Consider the following 24459-nt stretch of genomic DNA (forward strand, 5'->3'; position numbering starts at 1 on the left):
TTTGCGCAGAAGAAGAAAAGATTCTCTTATCCTGATGCTTTAGCCTATACAACAGAGTTCCGACAGGTCCTTAAAAAGCCTTAAAATGTCTTTCATTTAAAATCCGGATAATCAGGGTCTTCAATTGTTCTTGTTCTTATTCTAATTCTTAAAATTAATGGAAATTTGCAGTAGGTATTAAATTTCCAAATGATGCGTTTCATCCTAGAAAAATTACTGTAGTCCGCTGTAAAACTCCTAAAGGTGTGTAATTGTTTTATTCATGGCCATGCACTAAATACCAGAGTTATATGTTATATGTTATACAGTATGGGATCCGCAACCTCTGCATTCGTCGGCGACTTCAGTTGTCGCTATGACGCCATTTCCTCGTTATTCGCGGTTGTGAAGGTGAGCGAACATGTAGAGATGGAGAAGTGTAAATTTAGTCAAAAAGACGGTTTATTTAAGAGGTGGTTTGGTGGTAAAAAATAACAGCAGTGCCCGTTGCAAAGTCTGCAAAAATACTTTTTGTTCAGGACAATAGGTATTAAACCTGTCGAGACGCACATGAGAGGAGAAAAACAACAATGATCTGTGGCATTTAAAGTTGACCACCTGCCTAGTCGCAGTTTATAGATACAGGTAGTCCCCGGGTTCCTACGACTCAATATACGTAATTTCGACTTTACAACACCAGAGTCTAGGCCGCATATTTTTTCCAGTCGTTTTTTTGTCGCGTAAACAGTACCTTATTGTACCACACAGTGTCTTATTTTTTAAGTGATAATATGACATCTTCTGTCCTCACTAAACGTGAAGTTATTTAGCTTGACAGACAGCAAGCAAGGCAATTGGGCTTCCTTCACTTTTGATAATTTGTAAAGCTGTAACACACATATGTACACTTGTGTTCAAAACAACACGCATTTTAACAATAAAACATTTGACACAATTGTTGTTCAATCGTCCATCTAGTCTGATCAATGTGTGAATTTAGTAGATTAAATTAGCCTAATTTGCCTAACAAAAGTCCGGTAGGTTAAATGCTACGAATGCTCACGTATTTTCAATTCTCATAGCAAATCGCTCACATGTAACTCCACAAACTGTAGCTGTAAACTTCATTACAAATGCAAACACAAACATATATTAGCTGAAACAACTTACAGCCTGACGTGGGCCAAACCAGAGCGCAGCTATCCTTTATCCAGTCAGATGTCCAAGTCTGCTTCTCAGTCATATAAGGTGAGATTCCACCCAGACCCAACACTGCCACCAGAGGGCAGTGTATCCCTCATCATTAAACAAAATACAATACTGTTGGACTTTTTGGATAGTTATTTTGGGGTACTTAAAGGGTTAATTCCGATTACGCGGAAATTCAGATTACGTCGCCAGCGTAGGAACGGAACTTGTTCATAACCCGGGGACTACCTGTACTCCCATTGTGGTTGTTCGTTGTTTTATTTATCAGGGCAAAGTAACAAGGGGTTTGGGGGCTGAAACTGCAAAAATCTGAAAATTCTTTCCAGAATAGACATCATAGACGACACTCCACCCTTGCACCTCAGTCTAAACATTTGTCTTCAGCCCATTGACACCGTAAAACCTGACCAGTTCTGTAAAACAAGCCCAAATTGCAAACTTTCATCTAAGATTTGGGCATTTTAGTCTAAGACTTTTCATCTCCTTGTGCACACAGATTTCTCTACATAAAAATTAACAAAGTGCTTCTTTTGCATTTTTTGCTTCAGACTGTTTCTGTCTATACGTGGCCTTAGGCAGCATACTGACAGCAGAGTTGTATTGTTGCAACAGGGACCTCTTAATGATTTTGTAATTGCATGCCATGGAAATGCCAATGAAAATGAAAATTCTTATGAAAGTGAAATGGGGAGGGGGTTTTTTTCGGGCGGATTGATGAGATCAAAAATGGGAGTGACCACATGAGTCTTTTTAGACTTTGCATCCCTTCCTTTTTACTAAAATGCTAACTGGAAAATACATTATGGGATGCCCTCCATTTCTGACTTTTAATGCATGATTCCGTCATTCATTCCTCTTTCTAGTCTAGTGCATGGACAAGCTGCTAAACAAATTGATTTGATGAATTCTTGTTGAATCACATGAGGGGTTTAACCCTTTGTGTTATCACAAGGACGTTTAATGTGCATTCTTACTAGTAAACTGCCAATTCAAGTAACCATATATTAGGCGGTCAGATCTGCGGGTGACTATTCGTAAGAGGTTGGCATGTCACACACAAAACCCATTTTTTAGGCTTTGTAGTCTTTGTGCAAAATCATCCTTATGATCCAACCCAACAAAATGTTATGTCACTTAAAGCCCTCTTTTCTCGTGTCCAAGTTGTCCTCTTGCATGGTTTTAACTAGATCGTAGTGCAAGACACTGTCACAGTTGCATGACAGACTCTTGGACCGGTCAGGAATCTCCCATTGCACACATTAGCATGTTACTGTTTTCTAACAAGCATGATAAAGACTTTTTAAATACTAATGATTTGATTTTAAATTGCAGATATCAGTGCACTCATTAAGCAAGGGAGTTTGTTGACCTTATTAAATGAGCCTCAAAAACTGAGCATGAACCGTTAGGTGACAATAGTTTAATGGGTTGCAAATTACTCCTGTGATTTTTATTGTACTTTATAGTAATAATGTATATTAATGGAATACAACATAAAGCCGTTATTCTCATTGTGTAGAGTACAACGAAATCTAAAGCTTCGCCATAGCGTGCACTACATAAAACAAAAGTACAATAAGGCTAAAATTTTTATCATTATTATTACAGTGGTATGAAAACGTATCTGAACCTTTTGGAATTTCTCACATTTCTGCATAAAATCACCATCAAATATGATCTGATCTTTGTCAAAATCCTACAGATGAAAAAATAGTGTCTGCTTTAACTAAAACCACCCAAACATTTATAGGTTTTCATATTTCAATGAGGATAGTATGCAAACATTGACAGAAGGGGGGGGTAAGTAAGTGAACCATCAGATTTAATATTTTGTGGCCCCCTCCTTTGGCAGATATAACTTCAACCAGACGCCTTCTGTAGCTGCAGATCAGTGCGGCACATCGATTAGGACTAATCTTAGCCAATTCCTCTCAACATAACTGCTGTGTTCAGTCAGATTCCTGGGATGTTTGGCTTGATTCGCTGTCTTTAGGTCATGCCACAGCATCTCAATGGGGTTCAAGTCTGGACTTTGACTTGGCCACTCCAGAACGTGTATTTTGTTCTTCTGAATCCATTCTGAAGTTGATTTACTTCTGTGTTTTAGATCATTGTCTTATTGAAGCATCCATCCTCTTTTTAGCTTAAACTATCTGACAGACGGCCTAGGTTGTCTTGCAAAACACCCTGATAAACTTTTGAATTCATTCTTTCATTAATGATTGCACATTGTCCCGGCCCTGAGGCAGCAAAACAATAACCATTTTAAAGGCAGTACTTATTTCTCAACATGCCCATACAACACACAGGTGACCTTGGGATACTCTTTTTCACAAGAATTTACACTGGTGGAATGAATTCCACATTTTCTGGAAACAAATAAAGTGTCTTTAGAAATAAGACTTCTTTTAACCAATATACTTTGTTTTCACAGATTTCTGTACTATTTCGCATGTTTGGAGTGTTACCACTGTACTTAATCCTGGTTTTAAACGTTCTACATCTGGAGTAACTTATGTACACCACCAAACAACTCACAACTCGACATGGAAATCCATGTTAGCAAAGTCGCTAATTAGCATAGCGCTCGGCGCTAACTAGTAACATCTATAACATAACATAATAAAGGCTAAACAGTACAAGAGGGTTCGTGTACTCACCTCAGATAGACGGACATGGGACTTAGCAAAACACTTGGGTCTTTTTCCAATTAACACGACTTGAACCTACTGCTGGACAACTGAAAGACAAGGAGCAACGAACTATCTCTCTTACCCTCTCGCTCTACCTCTTGTGACCACCGGGTCCTGGCCCGTCTCATACACAAATTTATTTTCCAGTCTTTTGAAAAGGAGTAAATCTTGCTCGGTAACCGGTAGCATCAATTATAACGTTGTGCATGCGTCCAATAAAGGTGTCCGGGCAGCAGATGTGTCTTGAATTTCATTCCGCTACGAGCGGATGTCATAAATTTATTAGGTAGTCGCTTTTGGATATTTATGAATCATAATCGAATCGTCACGTGTCGAATCACGATGCATCTATTAATCGAGTTTTTGGCACTCCCTTAATGTCGAAGTGCTTTTTTGCGAACATTAAACGAGCAACAATGTTTTTTTTTTTTTTTGACAGCAGTGGCTTCCTCCGTGCAGTCCTCCCATGAACACCATTCTTGGCCATAGTTTTATGTATAGTTGATGTGTGCACAGAGATATTGGACTGTGCCAGTGATTTCTGTCAGTCTTTAGCAGACACTCTAGGGTTCTTTTTTACCTCTCTGAGTATTCTGCGCTGAACTCTTGGTGTCCTCTGGTGGACGGCCACTCCTTGGGAAAGAAGCAACAGTGCCAAACTCTCTCCATTTGTAGACAACTTCTCTGACTGTCGATTGATGAACATCCAGACTTTTAGAGATGGTTTTGTATCCTTTCCCAGCTTTATACAAATCAACAATCCTTGATCGCAGGTCTTCAGACAGCTCTTTTGACCGAGCCATGATGCACATCAGACACTGCTTCTCATCAAGACATTTCTTACCAGGTGTGTGTTTTATAGTGGGCAGGACAGCTTTAAACCACTCATCAGTGATTGGGCACACACCTGACTTAAAATGTTTGGTAAAAATTGGTTTCAATTGCTCTTTAAGTCTCCTTAGGCAGAGGGTTCACTTACTAATTTTTTCCTCTTCTGTCATTGTTTGTATGGTATCTTCATTAAAATATGAAAACCTTTAAATGTTTGGGTGGTTTTAGTTAAAGCAGACACTGTATTTTCATCTGTGTGATTTTGACAGTTCAGATCACATTTGATGGTGATTTCATGCAGAAATGTGAGAAATTCCTAAAGGTTCAGATACTTTTTCATACCACTGTATGTAACAAAATCATGGTAGGGTAATTGCAAAACACTTTTTTTTTTCTTGTTCGCCTGTTTTGACTCACTTTTGCATCCTAATGTACTATCTTTTCTTGACACAGCCAAATCCCTTCTCTTAAAACACCTTTTGTGTATTTTGTGTATTTCACACACGAATTATGATCATTTAGGATTCTTTTTTTCCAAGTGTTTTCATCACTTTGTAGTCATAATGCGAAATAAAAACCTAGCTGTCCACTTTAGTTGCCACTGTCCCTGAAAGGGTCAAAGTAAGTTATGCCGTATAGCCAGAAAAATGACACGTCTATTTTCCCGATATACTAAATCCTCCTTATTGCTTTTTGAGTGTCTGATCAACGTACTTATGGTCACTGAGCTAAAATATAAACTATCCAGTCATTATAGCTGACTATGAGCATCTTGTTTCCTTCAGATGGAAAAGGGTGAGGGTTCAGTCGGCCCAGAATATGACTCTGTTAAAAACCATCGGCGCCCAGGGGAGGACAATTGGCACCTGCTAGCTGCTTATCCTCCCCCTGCTGCCCCCAGCCCAGACCCCTGATACTCTAGGTAGTAACATTCTACTCTCCCATTGTACGATACTGTCATTGCCCAAGAGCACTATGACGTCCTATGGACCAGCCAACCCTGTGCACCCCCTTACATTTCATTTAGTTATGAAGCCTGCGTCATTCGTCCTCTTCCCATGATTGTCAGTCCGACCTTTTAATTTGATTTATAATATTGTTTGTGTCTGTCGGGATGACATCTTCATATCTAATGTGGATTGCCTCATTTTCTCATCTCAGCCCCAAAATTTTGATGTGGACTTGCATCCACAGATATCCAGCTCTGACAGATCACAATCACCTCTTCTGGTGTCCCAACTCTTTCCACACTTAAGACAGATTTCCCTGATCTGGTCTCCTGTCTACTCTTTTTTTTTCATTGAGTTTGGGAGAACATACTTGGCATGCTCAAATATTTTTAATCGTGTTTTCCTTGAACCATATTGTATGCAACCTGTATCCTATTTCATGTCCTGTCTTGAATCCTTAAAATTATGCTCTTATTTTTAACTTTTATAACCTTAAATGGTGAAGCTGAAGGAAATGCGACAACAAAAGGGATTTATCCTCATGTCATTGATGGCTTAACGTCATAAGGTATCATGTAGCTGAGTTTGACACCTGAAAACGGTCTTTAAGACGACCATCATTAGTCCCGGTAGGAATCCGCGATTGTCAAAATTTTGTAGCGCTACTGCGAAATGACCAAATCCACTGTGCAATTTAGTGTTTCTTAAACACACTCTTTAAGAGATTAAAATTGTCCGTCATAGACTCAAAGTGGCGGAAATTCATCAGCAGTGGGTGCTGGTGGGTGATAATGCATGAGGTATAGAGGCCTATGAATCATTTAACAAGTGTGAGTGATTGTTAGTTGTTTTTCGACCCTGTCTGGTCATGTTGTTTGTATATTAGGCTTGTTGCGCTGTTACAGCCCTCTGATGGGTTTTGGCTTCTAATTTCTCTGAATTAAATAGGCTTTAACGTGATAAACCAACAAGGTTAAGCTATTCAATTGGAAAGAATCCAGTGTGTACATGAGTTTTGCCCTTGATCACTTCTTAATTGAGATAGACTGGGCTAGATTGTGGTTTCCTTTATAAATTCTTCTTAGACTACCCATTTCCACTGAGTCACAAAAAATGACACAGGTTGTAAACATATTAAGACCTGATTTATGCTTCTGTGTTATGGGGACAGCGGAGCGACAGCGGAGCGACAGCGTAGACATTATTTGGTCATTAAGCATTCGATGTTCTGCGTCAAGAGAACGCGTTGTTCTTTTATTCACTGCCAAGCCATGAGCGTGGTGTGGCTTTTGTCTTTATACGGTTTTGGTGGACTCTTGTCGAATTCCTTTCGTTTTCCTCCGGCCATGGACAACGATGCCAATGGAGATGGAACGCATGTATTTTGAGCTGCAGCTAATCAGTATTAAACAATAAATGTCGTTAATACAAATGTTGAACCGTGGACGACAAAAAGAAGACGTTAGCGAATGTTTGAAAGCGGCGGTGTTGTGCTGAACCAGAAACAACATTCTGAGCGGATCAATTACAGTCCATTGACGTTCACGTCACTGTGCTTTGACACAGTGAAGATTTTTTGGAGGCGCACGTCAGGCTATGGCGTAGGGTCATAAATCGGGTCTGCGTTAACGGCGTAAGTCCGCCGTCACCGCAACGCAGAAGCATAAATAAGCTTAAAGTCATCAAGCATAATCTGAGTCCTGAAGGAAGGCTCTGGTCTACCTCAAGAAGTCAGGAAACTGACCGAACAGTTCATCTTCAAACTTTCAAGTTTGAGGCTGAAGGCGAGCATTCAAGTGATGCAATTGCCATCAGCATGTTATTGAAGTACAGGTAGTCCCCAGGTTATGAATGAGTTCCATTCCTATGCTGGCAACGTAACCCGACTTTCCGCTTGAGTCGGAATTACCCCCTTAAGTACCCCTAATTACCCCCTCTTAAAATAACTATAACTATAATCTAAAAATGTGTTATACATCATATTTATTACTTACCCCAGGTAACACTGATCACATCATACATAGTTCTTCTTACAACTGCCATTTATTAATTTGTCACCGTCAAACTATAAACACACTACTAGAAAATAAAATACAATACAGAGCGTACAATAACACCTTAAAGTAAATCAATAGAGACATATTTGCTTACGAAAAGCTACCTCAATGTCTGCACAATAATACAGAGGGAAAGAAGGAATCTGCAATTCAACAAGCAAAACAGCAGCTATTAGTGGCACCTGTCCAGCGGTGAAAATGAGCGCTGCTCAACAATCTAGCGGGCTAATAGCAAGCTAACAGGGGAACGCATCGTCGAGACCACACTATTTAACGTTTCTCTGCCTTCTTGAAATGTTAACTGGCGTTCACCCTGTCTTCCCAACGTGAAAGCAACGCTCGAACTAACAGAAAATAGCACTTACATGACGTCAAACAAGTTCAAATAGAACAAAGGAAAGCGGACCGAACATATACTGTAGTAGAATAAAATACCAGCTCTGCATAGTAATTAGAGATCAACCATTTAGATTAATTACACCTAATAAATAACTAAATTAAATGACAAATAATGAGTGTTGTTAATAACAGCTTTAGAGTACAACAGCGTTACTAATGGCGTTATTTTGTCAGTAGTGAGTAATCTAATTTTCTCATCTTTGCAACGCTGTTGCCGTTACCGAGGGGTGCATTAGTGTGTTACTGCCATTTGGGGGAAGGGAAGGGAGTTGTGACGCCGTTGCAAACGCGATGCGAGGTGGCTCCAATAATACCTGACTGCAGCCGACAGCCTTCAAACTACGCCCACGTTGCTACAAACTACGCTCACATGTTGCTACGGTAGATATCACATGTATATAGAACTAGATGCGAAATGACAGACTCGGCGGCGTTAGCACATGTATAGAGAACTAGATACGAAATGACACTCGCCGGCGTTAGTAAACAGCCACCATCTTAAAGCAGTAGACTTCTCAGGAAGGCTCTGTTGTAGTGAACCTTTCTAGCAAGCCTAAGTAACATTTTATCTAAAATACTCCTAAATCGGTAAAATATTGACTTGAATCTATCTATAAATGATGAAACCGTTTTAAAACTTTCACATGTCCAAAGTAGACAGAAGGCAACTAATGTAATAACGGGAGCAATTTTAACAACTTTAATGGTTAATTCACAACATTAAATGACTTCCAAACATAGCAAAGGTTAATATCGCAATATCCGCAATACCCCTGTGTCTAGTTTAGGGTATTAGAATTGGGCTAGGGCCTATTGTCCCAAAAACCCTTTGAACTTCATGCCCTACGTTTTTTTTTTTTGGGGAATGAAAAACAATTCAATCCAATCCGTTAATATAAAAAAAATTGATGTTAAAAACGTTATAGAATGGATCATGTGAAAGCGTGTGAAACAAGTTACTAATTACTCTTACATTTAGGTAACTGAGTTACTAACTCAACTACTTTTTTGGGAGAAGTAATTTGTAACTGTAGTTAGTTTTTTAAATTAAGATTAACAACATTGCAAAAAATATACTGCACTTACCATCAATGCTGAGACGAGACACTGTTACGTGACTATAGAAAAAAAAATGACTGGGGGAAAAAACTGAATGAGACACGCGTTTTAAAGTTCAAATCACAAATCGGGTAGGTCGTAACAGGGGACTACCTGTATTGTTTTTTATTACAATAAATTTACACTGAAAACGTAACTATAAATGTCCAATTAATGAAAATAGGTTGATTTATCCAAATTTGATATATATGTATGTATGTGTGTATGTATATATATATATATATATATATATATATATATATATATATATATACTGGACTGTCTCAGGAAATTAGAATACACAATATTCTAATTTTTTGAGACAGTCCTGTGTATATATACAGGACTGTCTCAGGAAATTAGAATACACAATATTCTAATTTCCTGACTGTCTCAGGAAATTAGAATATTGTGTATTCTAATTTCCTGAGACAGTCCTGTATATATACACAGGATTGTCTCAAAAAATTAGAATATTGTGTATTCTAATTTTCTGAGACAGTCCAGTATATATATATATATATATATATATTAGAGCTGAAACAAATACTTGAGTAACTCGAGTTTAAAAACTGATCCGAGTAATTTTATTCACCTCGAATAATCGTTTATTTTGACAGCTCTAAGCATCACGTTTTGCTCGGACTACTTTTAATGCGGGACAACGCGCTGATGTCACGTGCGGAGAGGAGGAAGGGGGGGAAAAAAAAAACTTACTGCAGCCAACAGCCGCTACAAACCACGCCGACGTTGGTAAATTCTAGCCGCACGATGCTATGTTGGTAGCAGGTAGCGTCTGATGCGTCTCATAGAGATCACATGTATGTTCAACTAGATGCAAAATGACAGACTCGGTCGCGTCTGGGCAGCGTTAGTAAACAGCCGCCATCTTAAAGCAGTAGAGCACTATGCGCTAATAAAGAGCGCTAAGCGCTAATAAATAAGATTAACGTTACTGTCACTACTAGCTCACGTAACGTTAGCCCTGCGGAGGGCTAGGTTTCTATTAACTATGACCACTGTCGATGCGTGGCTAACGTGTCTTACATACAGGGTTAACATAACAGCATTGTGGAGTGATGAGGGTGTAAAATAAAAACTTAATAATGCTAACTATCAATTTTAGCTCAGTAGTCATTGCTGGATAAAACACCAAGTAGCACTGGTCCCTCATGTGCCCCAATACAGCCTGTATCATACATTTATTTTGAACACTGCTAAAACTCAAAATACTATCAGGATTTAGAGTTTAGACAAACTTAAAACTTAACTAGAACTTAAAAATGGCTTGACACAAATAGAAATTCAATTGAAACACGTGGGAAAAAATCCAAACTTTTAAGTGATGTGTGTTATCAAGCGTAACGGCATTTTTAGGTAAGATATATATATATATATATTTTTTTTTTTTTTTTAATATCTAAAAGTTTTTTGAGTTAAGCAGTGAATTAGTCTTTTTTTTGTTCTAGTTACATCTGAGATGCAACTGTTGGCTGTTTTCAACAATATACATCGAAAATAAAGACATTGACTGACTGAAAATGGTTCAAGATTAGATGAAATCTCTTGTTTTCTCATGTATATTATAATTGCTCTTCACCTAAAAATATATTTGTTTTATCCAATTACTCAATTAATCGATAGAATTTTCAGTCGATTACTCGATTACTAAAATATTCGATAGCTGCAGCCCTAATATATATACATCCGAACGTTGTTTTACCAAATGTGGATGTCGAATTTATCATGGTCACATCATTTGCCCAATTTATTGTATTAAAATATGAACATGATCACGATAAAATCCATTTGATCATCATGAGTTTATCGTGTAAAACATACAGTTGCCCATGTTGCAACAGAAGATTAAACGTTTCTGGTTTATAAGAAATTACGCCTTAGAAGATATCCAAACCCAACCCCATCTGCACTTGATTGCCAATTGCTCGCTTTCAGACAAATTCAGTGACTCTGAGTTAGCGCTAACATATCAAGAACTGTAAATTATAGACAAGTTTCCTGAGCAAAATATGGGTGGCGCCATCTTGGAAAATATCTGCTCCGAACTTCCAGTTTAGAAAGAACTACATGAATTGCGGTTGAAGTAAGCGGTGTGTTGACAAAGTTAAAACTGCGAAATTAAGCCAGAGGAACCCACAGAATCTCCAAAAATTGATTCAGCACGACGTTGATGAGATTGTAGGATTTTTCTCATCACTTCGTTGATCATTCGTGGACAAAATTAGAACAACCTGTCAGCTTGTGTTGATTTGAGGTATAGATTGATACGCCGGCCACTTTAGTGACCAAAATGAGGTAAAATGACAAATTATATTACATTGGCCAAATGCAGAAGTGCTGACACGGATTTTGTTGTTACAAGTAAATGCTAAAAGGTATGTACATATAAACAAAAATAGTATGTAAATATGTCTTTTTTTTTGCAGATATTGATCGCATTAAAACATTGATTCCATTTCTTGTTTTATTTAAAATGATTGGTGCATGTGCAAAACAGGTCATAAATCCCAAATTATAAAATTATTGGAAAAATGACATACGAGAATGTGATATCAGACAGCAAAGCTCTGGAGCCTCGCCAAACTTTCACCTGAAATTACGGCCTCCAGACGGGCTTTCTCCCGCTGTCCTAGGTAATCCCAGCTCCAATAGCGTATCTTAAAGTTGCTGCAGTTAAAAAGCTCGTAGTTGGATCTCGGGATCGAGCTTACGGTCCGCCGCATGACGAGCCACCGCTTCCAGCCCCAGCCTCTCTGCTGCCCACGGGTAGAACGACGTAGTCTCGGTATATGTCCATCAATGTACAGGAAGTGTTGCTGTGAGGCACATCAATGTATCTTCCCTTGCCTAAAGGCGCTTTCCACCTGTAAGCAAACGAACAAAGTACTTGCATTTATTTTTACTTGCATTTACACGTGCATTTATGCGTTGACATAATTTTGCCAGCTACATGTACTGATTAGCAACAGGCTAGTAGCAGATGGCATGTTTTGCAGCCACAGTAGTTTTAGTAAATAATATTAAAGATAATCATAATTCCAATCATCGTAATAACAATATCAAAGGCAAAAAGTCGTTTAATGCGCAAGATTTTGACTTTATTTTTTGAGCACCGGACACATGAAAATGCAGGGATAGAAAGAACATACCTTCCATAACACAGCGGCAACATGGCTACAAAAACACGGTCTGTGTATTGGCACGACCTTGGTTCCACATCTGCCTTCTTGAACATGTTGTCCTCCCCTGTCGTGATGAAGGCAGATGGATGCGGTATTTCCAAATTGTCTTTTTTAAGGAATTTTGATCAATAATGTTACTCCAGCTCCACTGTTGTTTTGGATGGAGAAATTCTAAAACTGAAGTTGTTAGCAGACATGCGGACATACATCGGAAACTTGTCAATAAGACAGCTCCATTATATTCAAAGATAAAAATTCAAGGCCACTTCAATGAATTAAACTTCTACCACTACATTTGTCGCTTGACTGTAGTTTGTGCTCTTTGATCCATCCATGTTGTTGTATTAGTCGAAGCCCTATTTCGTATGCTGTTGCAGACAAACTCTCAGAATTAAGTGTAACTAGTTGTCAATACAAAATACTTGTCTAAGTAATTTATCAAGGGGGAGTTGTAGCTTACAGTTACTGTTGCCATTAATGTTCATTTCCAATTTCAAAACTAACGGAATTGCTCACTCTTGGATGATGCCTCTTGAGACATCTCAGAGTAATTAATTCAGGCAGGTCATTATGTACCAGCGTCCTTCAAACAGATGGTATGTTTACGGGAGGTGTGAAATTCAAAAGCATTAAAGCAGACTCTCATTATAGGTTTACAATTTGTATTTTTCAGCAATTTGTAATTTTGGAAAAGGGCCTCCTATGAATCAACTGCTGGCCTTGGCCCTTGGTTGGTTTATGATGTGGGATGCGAATTGGATTATGAGTGATGGATCACAGCTCTGACAAGTTGACCTGCACTGAGTTTCTAGAGGCGATTGTGCCACGTCTCATCTCGGTCTGAACAATCAAGATGCAGTCCCATTAAAATGCTGTGCATGAACTCAACTGCAGTAGGATAGATTCCGGAGCCAAGGCTTTGTATCACAGTCGATGAGTAATTAAGAATGCAAGACATTCTATTTAATTCATGTAGGTCTTTATTTTTTATTTTTTCTCATTTTGAACAGTTTCAAAATCATACAACCGTTTGAAGGGCTCCAATACTTATTTTTTAATGTAATTGCAAAACATAGCTAAAGGCTTTCTTGTCATGTTTTATTTTTTTGTTGGTAGCTTTTGTGTGTTTTATATTTTTTTTAACATTTCAGCCCCATTTGGTAGCATGCTTTGAATGTTGTGCATTCCCCGAGATTGCATGTATTGTATCCGTTTAACATCATTTTGTGTTTGAGTATGGCAATAGGTTTGTGATGCTAACGAATTTTCATCCTTCATCTTTCTCTACTCTTCTGTCCTTTTTACTCGCCCATTCTCCTTCTGCTTTATATTTGCATTCCTCCAGTCTTTATCAGCCCAGCAGGCCCAGGCCCTCAGCTGTGTGGAGTCCTTGTGCTGCTACCAACATGGGCAGAGCGGCTGTTCCCGCCTGGCCCGCCTCCTGGAACAAATGACTGGACATTGCCCAACCACCAGCAACCACTGTGACGCATCCAGCCGCAGCAACAGGTGGGGAGGACTACAACAACCATAAATTCTTATTTATCCAGATGAAAGCCCACCACTGCATGCTTTCAAATTTTCGATCAAGCCCGAGCGTTTCAGCTCATCATGTGGCTACAGTGCTCCAGTGTGAATTGATGGCTGACGGGAATTTTAAAGGAGCAATATGTAAAATTCAATTCAATTATAAATTAAATGGCCCTAATATTTCAATGGATATTAAAAACCTGTTTTGGGGCACCGTTGTTTTTGGCAGACCTTTTAATTTTTTTCTTAGTCTTTGCGACGATAATACTTATTAGGCTTAGTCATATTTTAGGCATTTCAAAATGTGTTTCTATTCGTCTAGTTTTTGTTGACGAAAACTCATACCAATTTCGTGTAGTTTTAGTTGACGTTTGCGCAATATTTTCATCTGTATAATTTGAAAGTATCGCTCCAAAAATAACGTTTCCAATTATTTCGAATGAACATTGACAGGTGAGCACATATTGTAGCATCTACAAATCTATCACATGATGATACACATTCAGCAGGAAAACTGTGTTATTTTCAATTATACCCACCTGGATGCCACGAACTGTATATCAAAGTAGTTGTCCGAGAGTTTAAGAGGACGCGCGCCGTTAGAAATAGCCTAATGCAAACACGAATGTGGATGCTATGCTAATGATACAAGTTACATTTAGTGTGTGATGATCACTCAGCACAGAGCTTTAATTGCAAAGGCAACATTGCATATTTTCTCTTGCCAAGATAAAAAGACAAAGCTTACCGTGTGTGTTTCAAAACAAGCAATGAGGAGACTGGAGAGGACACTGGTGAGTTGGGGGGTTAGCTTGTCACATTTCTTACACAACCTGATACTGGTACGATGCAGGCTACATTAAAATGCAAGACAATGTGAACATGTAACGGAAACTATGACACATTTCTGTCTCGTTCTCGTCTCGTCAGATGAAAACTGGCATTCGTGTCATTGTTTTAGTCTCCCAAGACACGTTTTTAGCTCATTATCGTCATGAGACAAAAAAAAATTGTTCATCAACAAAATATTTTTGTTATCGTCATCGAACTTCTAACACAGTTTTCAATGGTTAAACCAGTGCTTCTCAATTATTTTCTGTTACGCCCCCCAGGAAGAAGTAAATGTTTTGCACCCACCCACCCCAACTTTCTGTAATTAGTATCATTTGTCAATAAAATTATTATAAGCACACCTCTGCATAACATTGTTCCCTTGTTAACGTTAAAATATATATATATAGATTACTTACAATCAAGTATAACTTTATTAACATTGTTTTGTTTGTAACAGAAAAAACTTAAAGCACCATAATTTGCCCGAATAAATAAAAAAAACATCAAACATCAAAGCACATTTTTGACTATTGATACTGAAAAATTGAACAAGATCAATAAATGATAATTGTCAGGAACCAGTATTCTGTTCTAAAGACAGTCACAAGGAACCGGGAATCTCACATCCAAATCAGAAGTCACTCGAGTTTCACTTTTTTAACGTGTACGGGAACGATCTCCAACTCTCTTCTTCTCGTGCACGCCTTTTATTTCCCAAAATCACATTATAATACATATAACAGAATATGCAAAAAGTGAGTATATGGCGTGCAGTGATTGGTTAGTTCAGAATAGCAACAGTGGGAAGTGCCTTATTTGATGTTGTTTCTCAAAACTGGATGCTTACTGTAGAACGATACCTATGAAAACGAGAGTGAAACTTTAGTATCAACTCTGGTGATTTTCCACAGAGAAACATCGTCACTTACAACCTTGAGAACCTGGCCGTGGCTAGTCCCAAAAGGGAGGGGAAATTTGATAAGACAGTCAACTGAACCTCTTTGTATTATGTTCAAAGAAATACAACACATGAACCTGGATGAATAGTCTAACAAATGAATATAGTATCACACCAGTAATGTGTTTTATTAGCATGAATAAAATATATTCTTTCACAATAATACATTCGAATTGATTAGCAACCGAGCACTCAGTGCACAACATGCCAAACAAAATTAATTAAGCAAAAAAGAGTGCCATTGGACAGAGGGACAGTTTTTATTTTTGCAACACTTGTATCGTCCAGCATGACCGAGGCCATGTCTAATACTATCAGCAGTATTAGCTCCTCTGCTATGGTGAATTATTTATTTATTTATTCATTTTTTGAACACAGAGGAACTTGGTATTATGTATGATGCTAACAGTGCTTGCTAGTTTACTGATGTAGCACTCACAAAGCGGGACGATAGTTGGCCATATTCGGCACGTTTTCGCCGGGAAAAAAATTCAAGCGGCTTATCAATGTGATCTGGCTCTAATCTCTTCACGTTACGTCTTCATCGATTTTGCTTTTGTCGAAAAGTTCGATCCAAAATACACAATGAATGGGTTGCCGCTGAACCTTTCACACTAGGCTGCCGCTAGTTTGAAACTCCCTTAAAAAAAAAAAATCTCATTTGCGAGGCGTGGCGGATTTTATTTTGGTGTGGCGATGCGCCACAATCTTTTATTTGTAGGGGAAACCCTGTAATCCGGCTTGCGACGCGCTTATCTGGCAGCTGAAGGGGGAAGGGAAGTTGTGCGCTTTGATATTTTAATCCTGGTAGCAGTACCATTTTTGGCCACCAAGTTTACATTCTGCTCCTTTAAATGCTGAAGCCATTGGGAACATTGGTATATTTTCTTGAGTCCATCAATTCCGATTTGGAGTAGAGTCATCTGTGGCCAAACCAAAATGGTCATCCTTTATCCACGCTAATCGAGCAAGCAGTATGTTTAATGACCCTTGATACTCTAAACAAAATTGATCACAATCATCATACCTCGTATGTTGATGTGAATCTCTGGCTGGCCATTCAGTCCACTATTACTCTAGGGACCTGTCATGATATAGTGGAACGCAGCAGGTCTCAGCATTACTCACAAAGTAATCTGGCCATTCATCAGTGTTTCTCTGCCTTGTCCTCAATGTACTCTGTGTTTGTCTGAACTAGCTGTGTACGGTCCTTGGCTCTGTCCTGTTAGCCTTTTTTTCTTCCTGTATAACACCTCTATATATTACCCCACTATTCAGGGACACTTTATTGTGCACTTTAACAGATTACTTGAGAGAAAAACATAAGTAACACAAATACTTTGACATGAGTCCATTAAATTGCCTTCCCAGAAGAGCACTTTTCCACCAGAGATGATAAATTTTATAAAAAAGTGCCTGAAATTCAAGCCTTCAGTACATCGAGAAAATAGGACATGATTGTACAATTGTAAAAAACTGGGCTCTCTGTTGGTTCAGACAAATGCCATATGGGTTAGATCAACTTTACAGTATTGACTTGCTTACTTTTATTCCAAAATGTCACAACAACAATCTATAATCTGCCCCATGAAATTAAAACGGCACAAAACATATTATAACAGAAAAATTTGATTCATCTAATTAAAGCAAGCTATATGACACACCTTTCAAACTGTTTTTAACATTTAACAGATGGAAGCTTTAGTCGGTGTAATATTCCTATCTAACACTTACAGCAATCAATTTGTTTCAACACATTACCCAAAATTTTGAATCTCAAGGGTTTTTTATGAAATCAACACATTTTATTGACCACTCTAGTTGCACAAAAAGAAAGGAATGTGAATAATTTGCAAATGCGTGGATTTACGCCAACATTGGTCATAAAATTTGATCTAATCTTGAAGTTGTGACTTATCTTAAACAACACAAACAATTGTGTTTTTATGTTTTAACATGACATTTGAAATTTCACAATATGCGAGTCACTCAACTAGTTACTTCTCCAAAGAATAATTGTTGCCAATAATCGCCAATGTTCGATCAATGTGTAAAGAAATATTTCTTGCCAATATGTACGCAGTGCAATCTACAATACACTGCTGACCAAAAGTATCGGCACCCCTGCAATTCTGTCAGATAATACTCAAATTCTCACAGAAAATGATTGCAATTACAAATACTTGGGTAGTAATAGCTTCATTGATTTTGCTTGCAATGAAAAAACACAAATGAGAATGGGAAAAAAAATTTAATTATCATTTTACACAAAACTCCAAGAACGGGCCGGACAAAAGTATTGGCACCCTTTGAAAAAATCATGTGACGTGCGCAGTGTTATCAATAAGTTTAAAGTGCATGTGACACGAAAAAGCATGTTTATTTCATAATACACACGGTATTTTATGCTCCTGAATGATATGGACCGCTTGGATTTGTGTGGAAGCGATCGCTATATTTATTTATTTTTTTTCATCCCGCGCCATGAAAATGAGTGACTTCCGGCTTTGGTCTTGCATTGAGGAGGAGGGCGCTGTGACGTGTACGGTAGAAGCCGTCCTCTTCACTATACAGTGTACTGCTGTGTATGAGGAGGAAGGATTCAGCTGATTTTGCGGATTAATACGTTTATTTTTCGCATCACGCCAGCCAAACGGCTGCAGAAAAATCATCCTGTATGAGGGAGAGGCGTATGCGCCTTTTTGGAGTTTCAAAAGGTTCCCATTCACCGTGGATATTGACCAAAACAAGCCCGACTACAGTGGGACCATTGGACTTACGAGGAAGTGAGTAAACATCTTGTTTAGTATTATGTCAAATATTAATACAGCTATTACAAAGTAAACACTACAAACTCTCTTTAAATAAAGGACTACTTACGTTTGATCATTGATAGGCATGTAAAAAGCTCTCCTCGTGCACATTAGCACGTTAGCTGCACAACAACTGCAGCCACCCTCCTCCGGGGAACGAACTGTAAATTGCTCTCCGCCGGGTGGTTTGCCGATCCGCAAAGACACTTGACAACTCAGTCATCATGTCAAATAATCCAGGCGAGTTATGTGTGATTTTCCGCTTCGAAGACTTTGAAATATCACTCGGTTCGGGTTAGCATGTCGGCTAGCTGTCACGCCTTTTGGTTTGTTTACATTCTCCGAAGCCGGGGAAGGGAAATGACATACAGTATGTCCGATTTAGGTGTCATAAAATATCATTCGGGAGGTGCGACAGTAAAGGTGAAGTCGACAGTTTTGACCATTATGGAGTAATTTTGCCATGTCGTCCTGAATAAATGCATTTTTATTATTTCATATTCCATTTAGCACAAGACTGTTATTTGTCATGACCATGCAGTTTATTTAGCAATTGGGGAAAATACTTGGATAAAAAGAATATCTTGTAAAAATATTGAAGTAAAGAGACAGAAACAATGACATTATGCAGCTCTCTTCGTCGCGTTTTCCTCATTCTGAATAATTCCCCCTCAATGGGCTGAATAGTAAAACCGATGAGCCTAGTCTAGGATAGTTCCCCCTCGACGGGCTGACTGGTCCTTCTCAAGCCATTTATATAGCTATTGGGGATAAATACTTGGATAAAAAGAATATCCTGTAAAATTGGAGTAGAGAGACTGAAGCAATGACGTTTTGTGGCTCTCTTCGTCGCGTTTTCCTCGTTCTGAATAATTCCCCCTCAATGGGCTGAATAGTAAAACCGATGAGCCCAGTCTACCTCTGACGTCATCCACCTGTTGGGGACGCTAAAGCCCTATAATGGTAGGCGTGGCTAATCAGCAGATTAAAAGACTAATTTCTCGTCATCTGAGCTTTGCTAAATTGTTGTATATAGTCGAATCGTCTCAAAATATGATTCTAATTCACATAATAATGCCATTTAAGACTTTTTTTCTCATGTCGTATGCTCTTTAAAGCCCATGGCACTGTGGCTAACCTCCCTAGATGTGGACAAAAAAGAAGAATTGACGAGAGATTTCAACGAAAGATTGTACAGATAGTGGATAAAGAATCTCGACTAAAATCCAAACAAGTTCAAGCTGTCCTGCAGTCCGAGGGTACAAAAGTGTCAACCCGTACTATCTGTCGACGTCTGAATGAAAAGGGACTCTATACCTCTGTACCCTGGAAGACCCCACTTCTGACCCAGAGACATAAAAAAGTCAGACTGAAGTATGCCAAAACTTACCTGAGAAAGCCAAAAACATTTTGGAAGAAAGTTCTCTGGTCAGATGAGACAAAAGTCAGAGCTTTTTGGGAAAAGGCATCAACATAAAGTTCACAGGAAAAAAATAAGGCATTCAAAGAAAAGAACACGGTCCCCACAGTCAAACATGTCGGAGGTTCCTCGCTGTTTTGGGGTTGCTTTGCTGCCTCTGGCACTGGACTGTTTGACCATATGCATGGCATTATGAAGTCTTAAGACTACCAATACATTTTGCAGCATAATGTAAGGCCCGGTGTGAGAAAGCTGGGTCTCCCTCAGAGGTCATGGGTCTTCCAGCAGGACAATGACCCAAAACACACTTCAAAAAGCACTAAAAAATTGTTTGAGAGAAAACAATGGAGAATAGGTGGAAAAGCGCTATATAAGTATAACACCATTTACCATTCTAAAGTGGCCAGAAATGAGTCCAGACCTGAATCCCATATAGAACACCTGTGGAGAGATCTGAAAATGACAGTTTGGAGAAGGCACCCTCCAAATCTCAGAGACCTGGAGCAGTTGGCCAAAAAAGAATAGTCTAAAATTCCAGCAGAGTATTGTAAGAAAACTCACTGATGGATACCGGAAGGGGTTGTTCGCAGTTATTTTGTCTAAAGATTGTGCTACCAAGTATTAGATTGAGGGTAACAATACTTTTGTCCAGCCCATTTTTTGAGTTTTGTCTAAAATGATAATGATTTAATTGTTCTTTTCATTCTCTTTAGTGTTGATTCATTGCAAGCAAAATAAATGAAGATATTACTACCAAAGCATTTGTAATTGCAATCATTTTCTGGGAGAAATTGAGCATTATCTGACAGAATTGCAGGGGTGTCAATACTTTTGGCCAGCACTTTACTGTCACTATATCTGTGGTTCAATAGGTTTAGAAAAAAACAACAAAAAAAACGGCAATAATATAGCATATCGGCAATAATTTGTCAGACAACATATCGCCTACTAAAATTTGTTATCGCGACAGGCCTAGCTACAAACCAGTCGGTCATTGTTAAGTACCAAACGCACGGTGGACAGTTTGGCTGCACTGCTTAGAGGCTGTACGAGCATGAAGCAGAAAAACCTAAATACATATTTTTTAATTAAAAACCTGATCCTTTTGACCCGATTCCGATCCTCTGAAAAATGGCGTGATGGGCCCGATTTCCGATGATGTGATCGGATCAGGACATTCCTAAATTAAACTACAGGTTTTCTTGATATCTGTCCTCCTCTTTGCCACTTTCACACCTCTTGTCCATCTTTACAGTCTGAGTAAGAAAAGATAAGTCACAGCATGCTGGCAACAGCTGCGTTGGCTCCAGGCGACAACCTGGAACAGACACGAACATCATGAGGTGTCAAAAAAGCTTTTCTTGATGAATAAGATAGATTTGGCCCTGTCCCACATTTTGGCCTATTCCAAATGTCAAGTCACCTTCTTCACCGCAAATTTCAATCAACAGCCGAGCTTTGTGTTATTGCGGTGCTATTTTTGAAGCTCCAAAAAGCACGTATCTACAATTCTTTTACAAATACCAACCACACCCTGAATAACAATTGATTTCTTTTTCTTCTTGTTCTAAAATACCTTCTACTTGATGTGTCTTGAGGACATTCTTGTAAATCTGGTGTGATCCAGGCAAAGGAGTCTGACTAGTTCAGTTTCATCAGGATTTAGAACTTTGTCACAATTCACCTCAGGCAACCAAACAATGTCCAAATTGCGTGTCAATCAAACGTATGTTCACTGCTGCTGCCTTGATATTGTCAACTCATGCCAACATGTGTTTGTGTAACCTTTGCCCGCAACTACAATGTTCTTGCTCTGCTTTGTCAAAGCTCCATGTTTTCTTGTCACAAATCTTCCTGATGTGTCTTCCTACTTTTTTCTCTTGGGTTTGTGTCACAAAATTTTATCCAGAAAGTGCTTTCGTTCATGCTATGCTGGAGTGGAGGAGTATATGATGCTGAGAGGTCTCTGTTGACCTGAGCTGCGGTTGACAACAACTCTGCATTTGCCTCCAGTCAAACCAGCTTTTGAGTCATCAGCCTATTTCAAGTCACTGAGTTGGCCTGTTTTTCCATTTAGCATGTCTTAAAACAGTTGTCTTTATAGGAACAAATAGAGCTGACGCCAAATGTCAAGTAAAAGTTCAACAGTTAGCTTTGATTAGATACAGTAATTTTTTATGCTTGTTTTAACACCATTTTTCTTTTCAATCATTGTGGTTTGGGTTGAGTAGATAAGTCTCATGTCATCTTGTTCCTTAACCCTGTATGGGGCACTCATTTAAATGCAAATACATCTTAATAAATAGATAAAATATGATGGGGAAAAAAAACAACTTTAGAGGGTTTTTGAGGGACATAATCAGTGTTTTTTTTTTTGTTTGTTGTTTTTTTTTTTTTTTTTATTTCATCAATTTTGGAATAAACATTTTCCCAATTAATAATGTATTCATTAAAAAAATTACCCCACCCATAGACTACACCATCAGTTGACAAGACAATTCCTACAGACATTGCACCACGCCTTCCTGGAGGGGGCTGACCAGAGCACAACGTTGAGTTGGCTTTCATAGTGATAAACTCAAACACACGTTGCGTCCTATCACTGGATTTAGGTGAAAAAAGGACAAAGGTTTTACTGCATACAAGCAAGCAGGAGTGATTTGGTCAAGGATTCAAGGTAATTATTATATTAAATAGCACCATGCTTGCACTTTAAAACGTGAAAAAAAAAAAATCAATGGATAAAATTTGTAAATAAACTTTGGCATGAAATATTTTCGTGAAATGAAAACTGCCCATTTTTTTGCTTTTAACCAAGAATCTAGACTTTTTTACGTTCTTATCTGTATAAATTCCGCGATTTAGGAATGTATTTACAGAATTTTTCAACTTAAAAACTCTGTTTTGTGACGGCCGCCACTTTGGATTATGCAATAGCGTAACTTTTGCTTGATATATTTACGTAAAATGAACTATAACTGCCCCTTTTTTGCTTTTAACTAAGAATGTAGGCTGTTTTATGTTCATATCTGTAGAAAATCCACGATTTACGAATTTATTTGCAAGAATTTTCAACTTAAAGCTCTGTTTTGTGATGGCCGCCATGTTGGATTACACAATAGCGTAACTTTTGCTTGAAATATATACAGTGCCTTGCAAAAGTATTCGGCCCCCTTGAACCTTGCAACCTTTCGCCACATTTCAGGCTTCAAACATAAAGATATAAAATTTTAATTTTTTGTCAAGAATCAACAACAAGTGGGACACAATCGTGAAGTGGAACAAAATTTATTGGATAATTTAAACTTTTTTAACAAATAAAAAACTGAAAAGTGGGGCGTGCAATATTATTCGGCCCCCTTGCGTTAATACTTTGTAGCGCCACCTTTTGCTCCAATTACAGCTGCAAGTCGCTTGGGGTATGTTTCTATCAGTTTTGCACATCGATAGACTGACATTCTTGCCCAGTCTTCCTTGCAAAACAGCTCGAGCTCAGTGAGGTTGGATGGAGAGTGTTTGTGAACAGCAGTCTTCAGCTCTTTCCACAGATTCTCGATTGGATTCAGGTCTGGACTTTGACTCGGCCATTCTAACACCTGGATACGTTTATTTTTGAACCATTCCATTGTAGATTTGGCATTATGTTTTGGATCATTGTCCTGTTGGAAGATAAATCTCCGTCCCAGTCTCAGGTCTTGTGCAGATACCAACAGGTTTTCTTCCAGAATGTTCCTGTATTTGGCTGCATCCATCTTCCCGTCAATTTTAACCATCTTGCCTGTCCCTGCTGAAGAAAAGCAGGCCCAAACCATGATGCTGCCACCACCATGTTTGACAGTGGGGATGGTGTGTTCAGGGTGATGAGCTGTGTTGCTTTTACGCCAAACATATCGTTTTGCATTGTGGCCAAAAAGTTCAATTTTGGTTTCATCTGACCAGAGCACCTTCTTCCACATGTTTGGTGTGTCTCCCAGGTGGCTTGTGGCAAACTTTAAACGAGACTTTTTATGGATATCTTTGAGAAATGGCTTTCTTCTTGCCACTCTTCCATAAAGGCCAGATTTGTGCAGTGTACGACTGATTGTTGTCCTGTGGACAGACTCTCCCACCTCAGCTGTAGATCTCTGCAGTTCATCCAGAGTGATCATGGGCCTCTTGGCTGCATCTCTGATCAGTTTTCTCCTTGTTTGAGAAGAAAGTTTGGAAGGACGGCCGGGTCTTGGTAGATTTGCAGTGGTCTGATGCTCCTTCCATTTCAATATGATGGCTTGCACAGTGCTCCTTGAGATGTTTAAAGCTTGGGAAATCTTTTTGTATCCAAATCCGGCTTTAAACTTCTCCACAACAGTATCTCGGACCTGCCTGGTGTGTTCCTTGGTTTTCATAATGCTCTCTGCACTTTAAACAGAACCCTGAGACTATCACAGAGCAGGTGCATTTATACGGAGACTTGATTACACACAGGTGGATTCTATTTATCATCAT

The 24459-nt window shown here is 38.7% G+C and overlaps 1 protein-coding gene across 1 annotated transcript in view; it reads left to right on the forward strand.

Moving 5' to 3' along the window:
* Nucleotides 1–24459, forward strand: part of atp11b (ATPase phospholipid transporting 11B) — a 107838-nt gene that overhangs the window by 78182 nt on the left and 5197 nt on the right. Inside the window, exon 29 of the mRNA XM_057842338.1 lies at nucleotides 13765–13928. Coding sequence (XP_057698321.1) covers nucleotides 13765–13928 — 164 coding nt within the window. The remainder of the gene's footprint in view (nucleotides 1–13764; nucleotides 13929–24459) is intronic.

The sequence above is a fragment of the Corythoichthys intestinalis genome, chromosome 7 (assembly GCF_030265065.1).
Source record: "Corythoichthys intestinalis isolate RoL2023-P3 chromosome 7, ASM3026506v1, whole genome shotgun sequence".
Lineage (NCBI taxonomy): Eukaryota > Metazoa > Chordata > Actinopteri > Syngnathiformes > Syngnathidae > Corythoichthys > Corythoichthys intestinalis.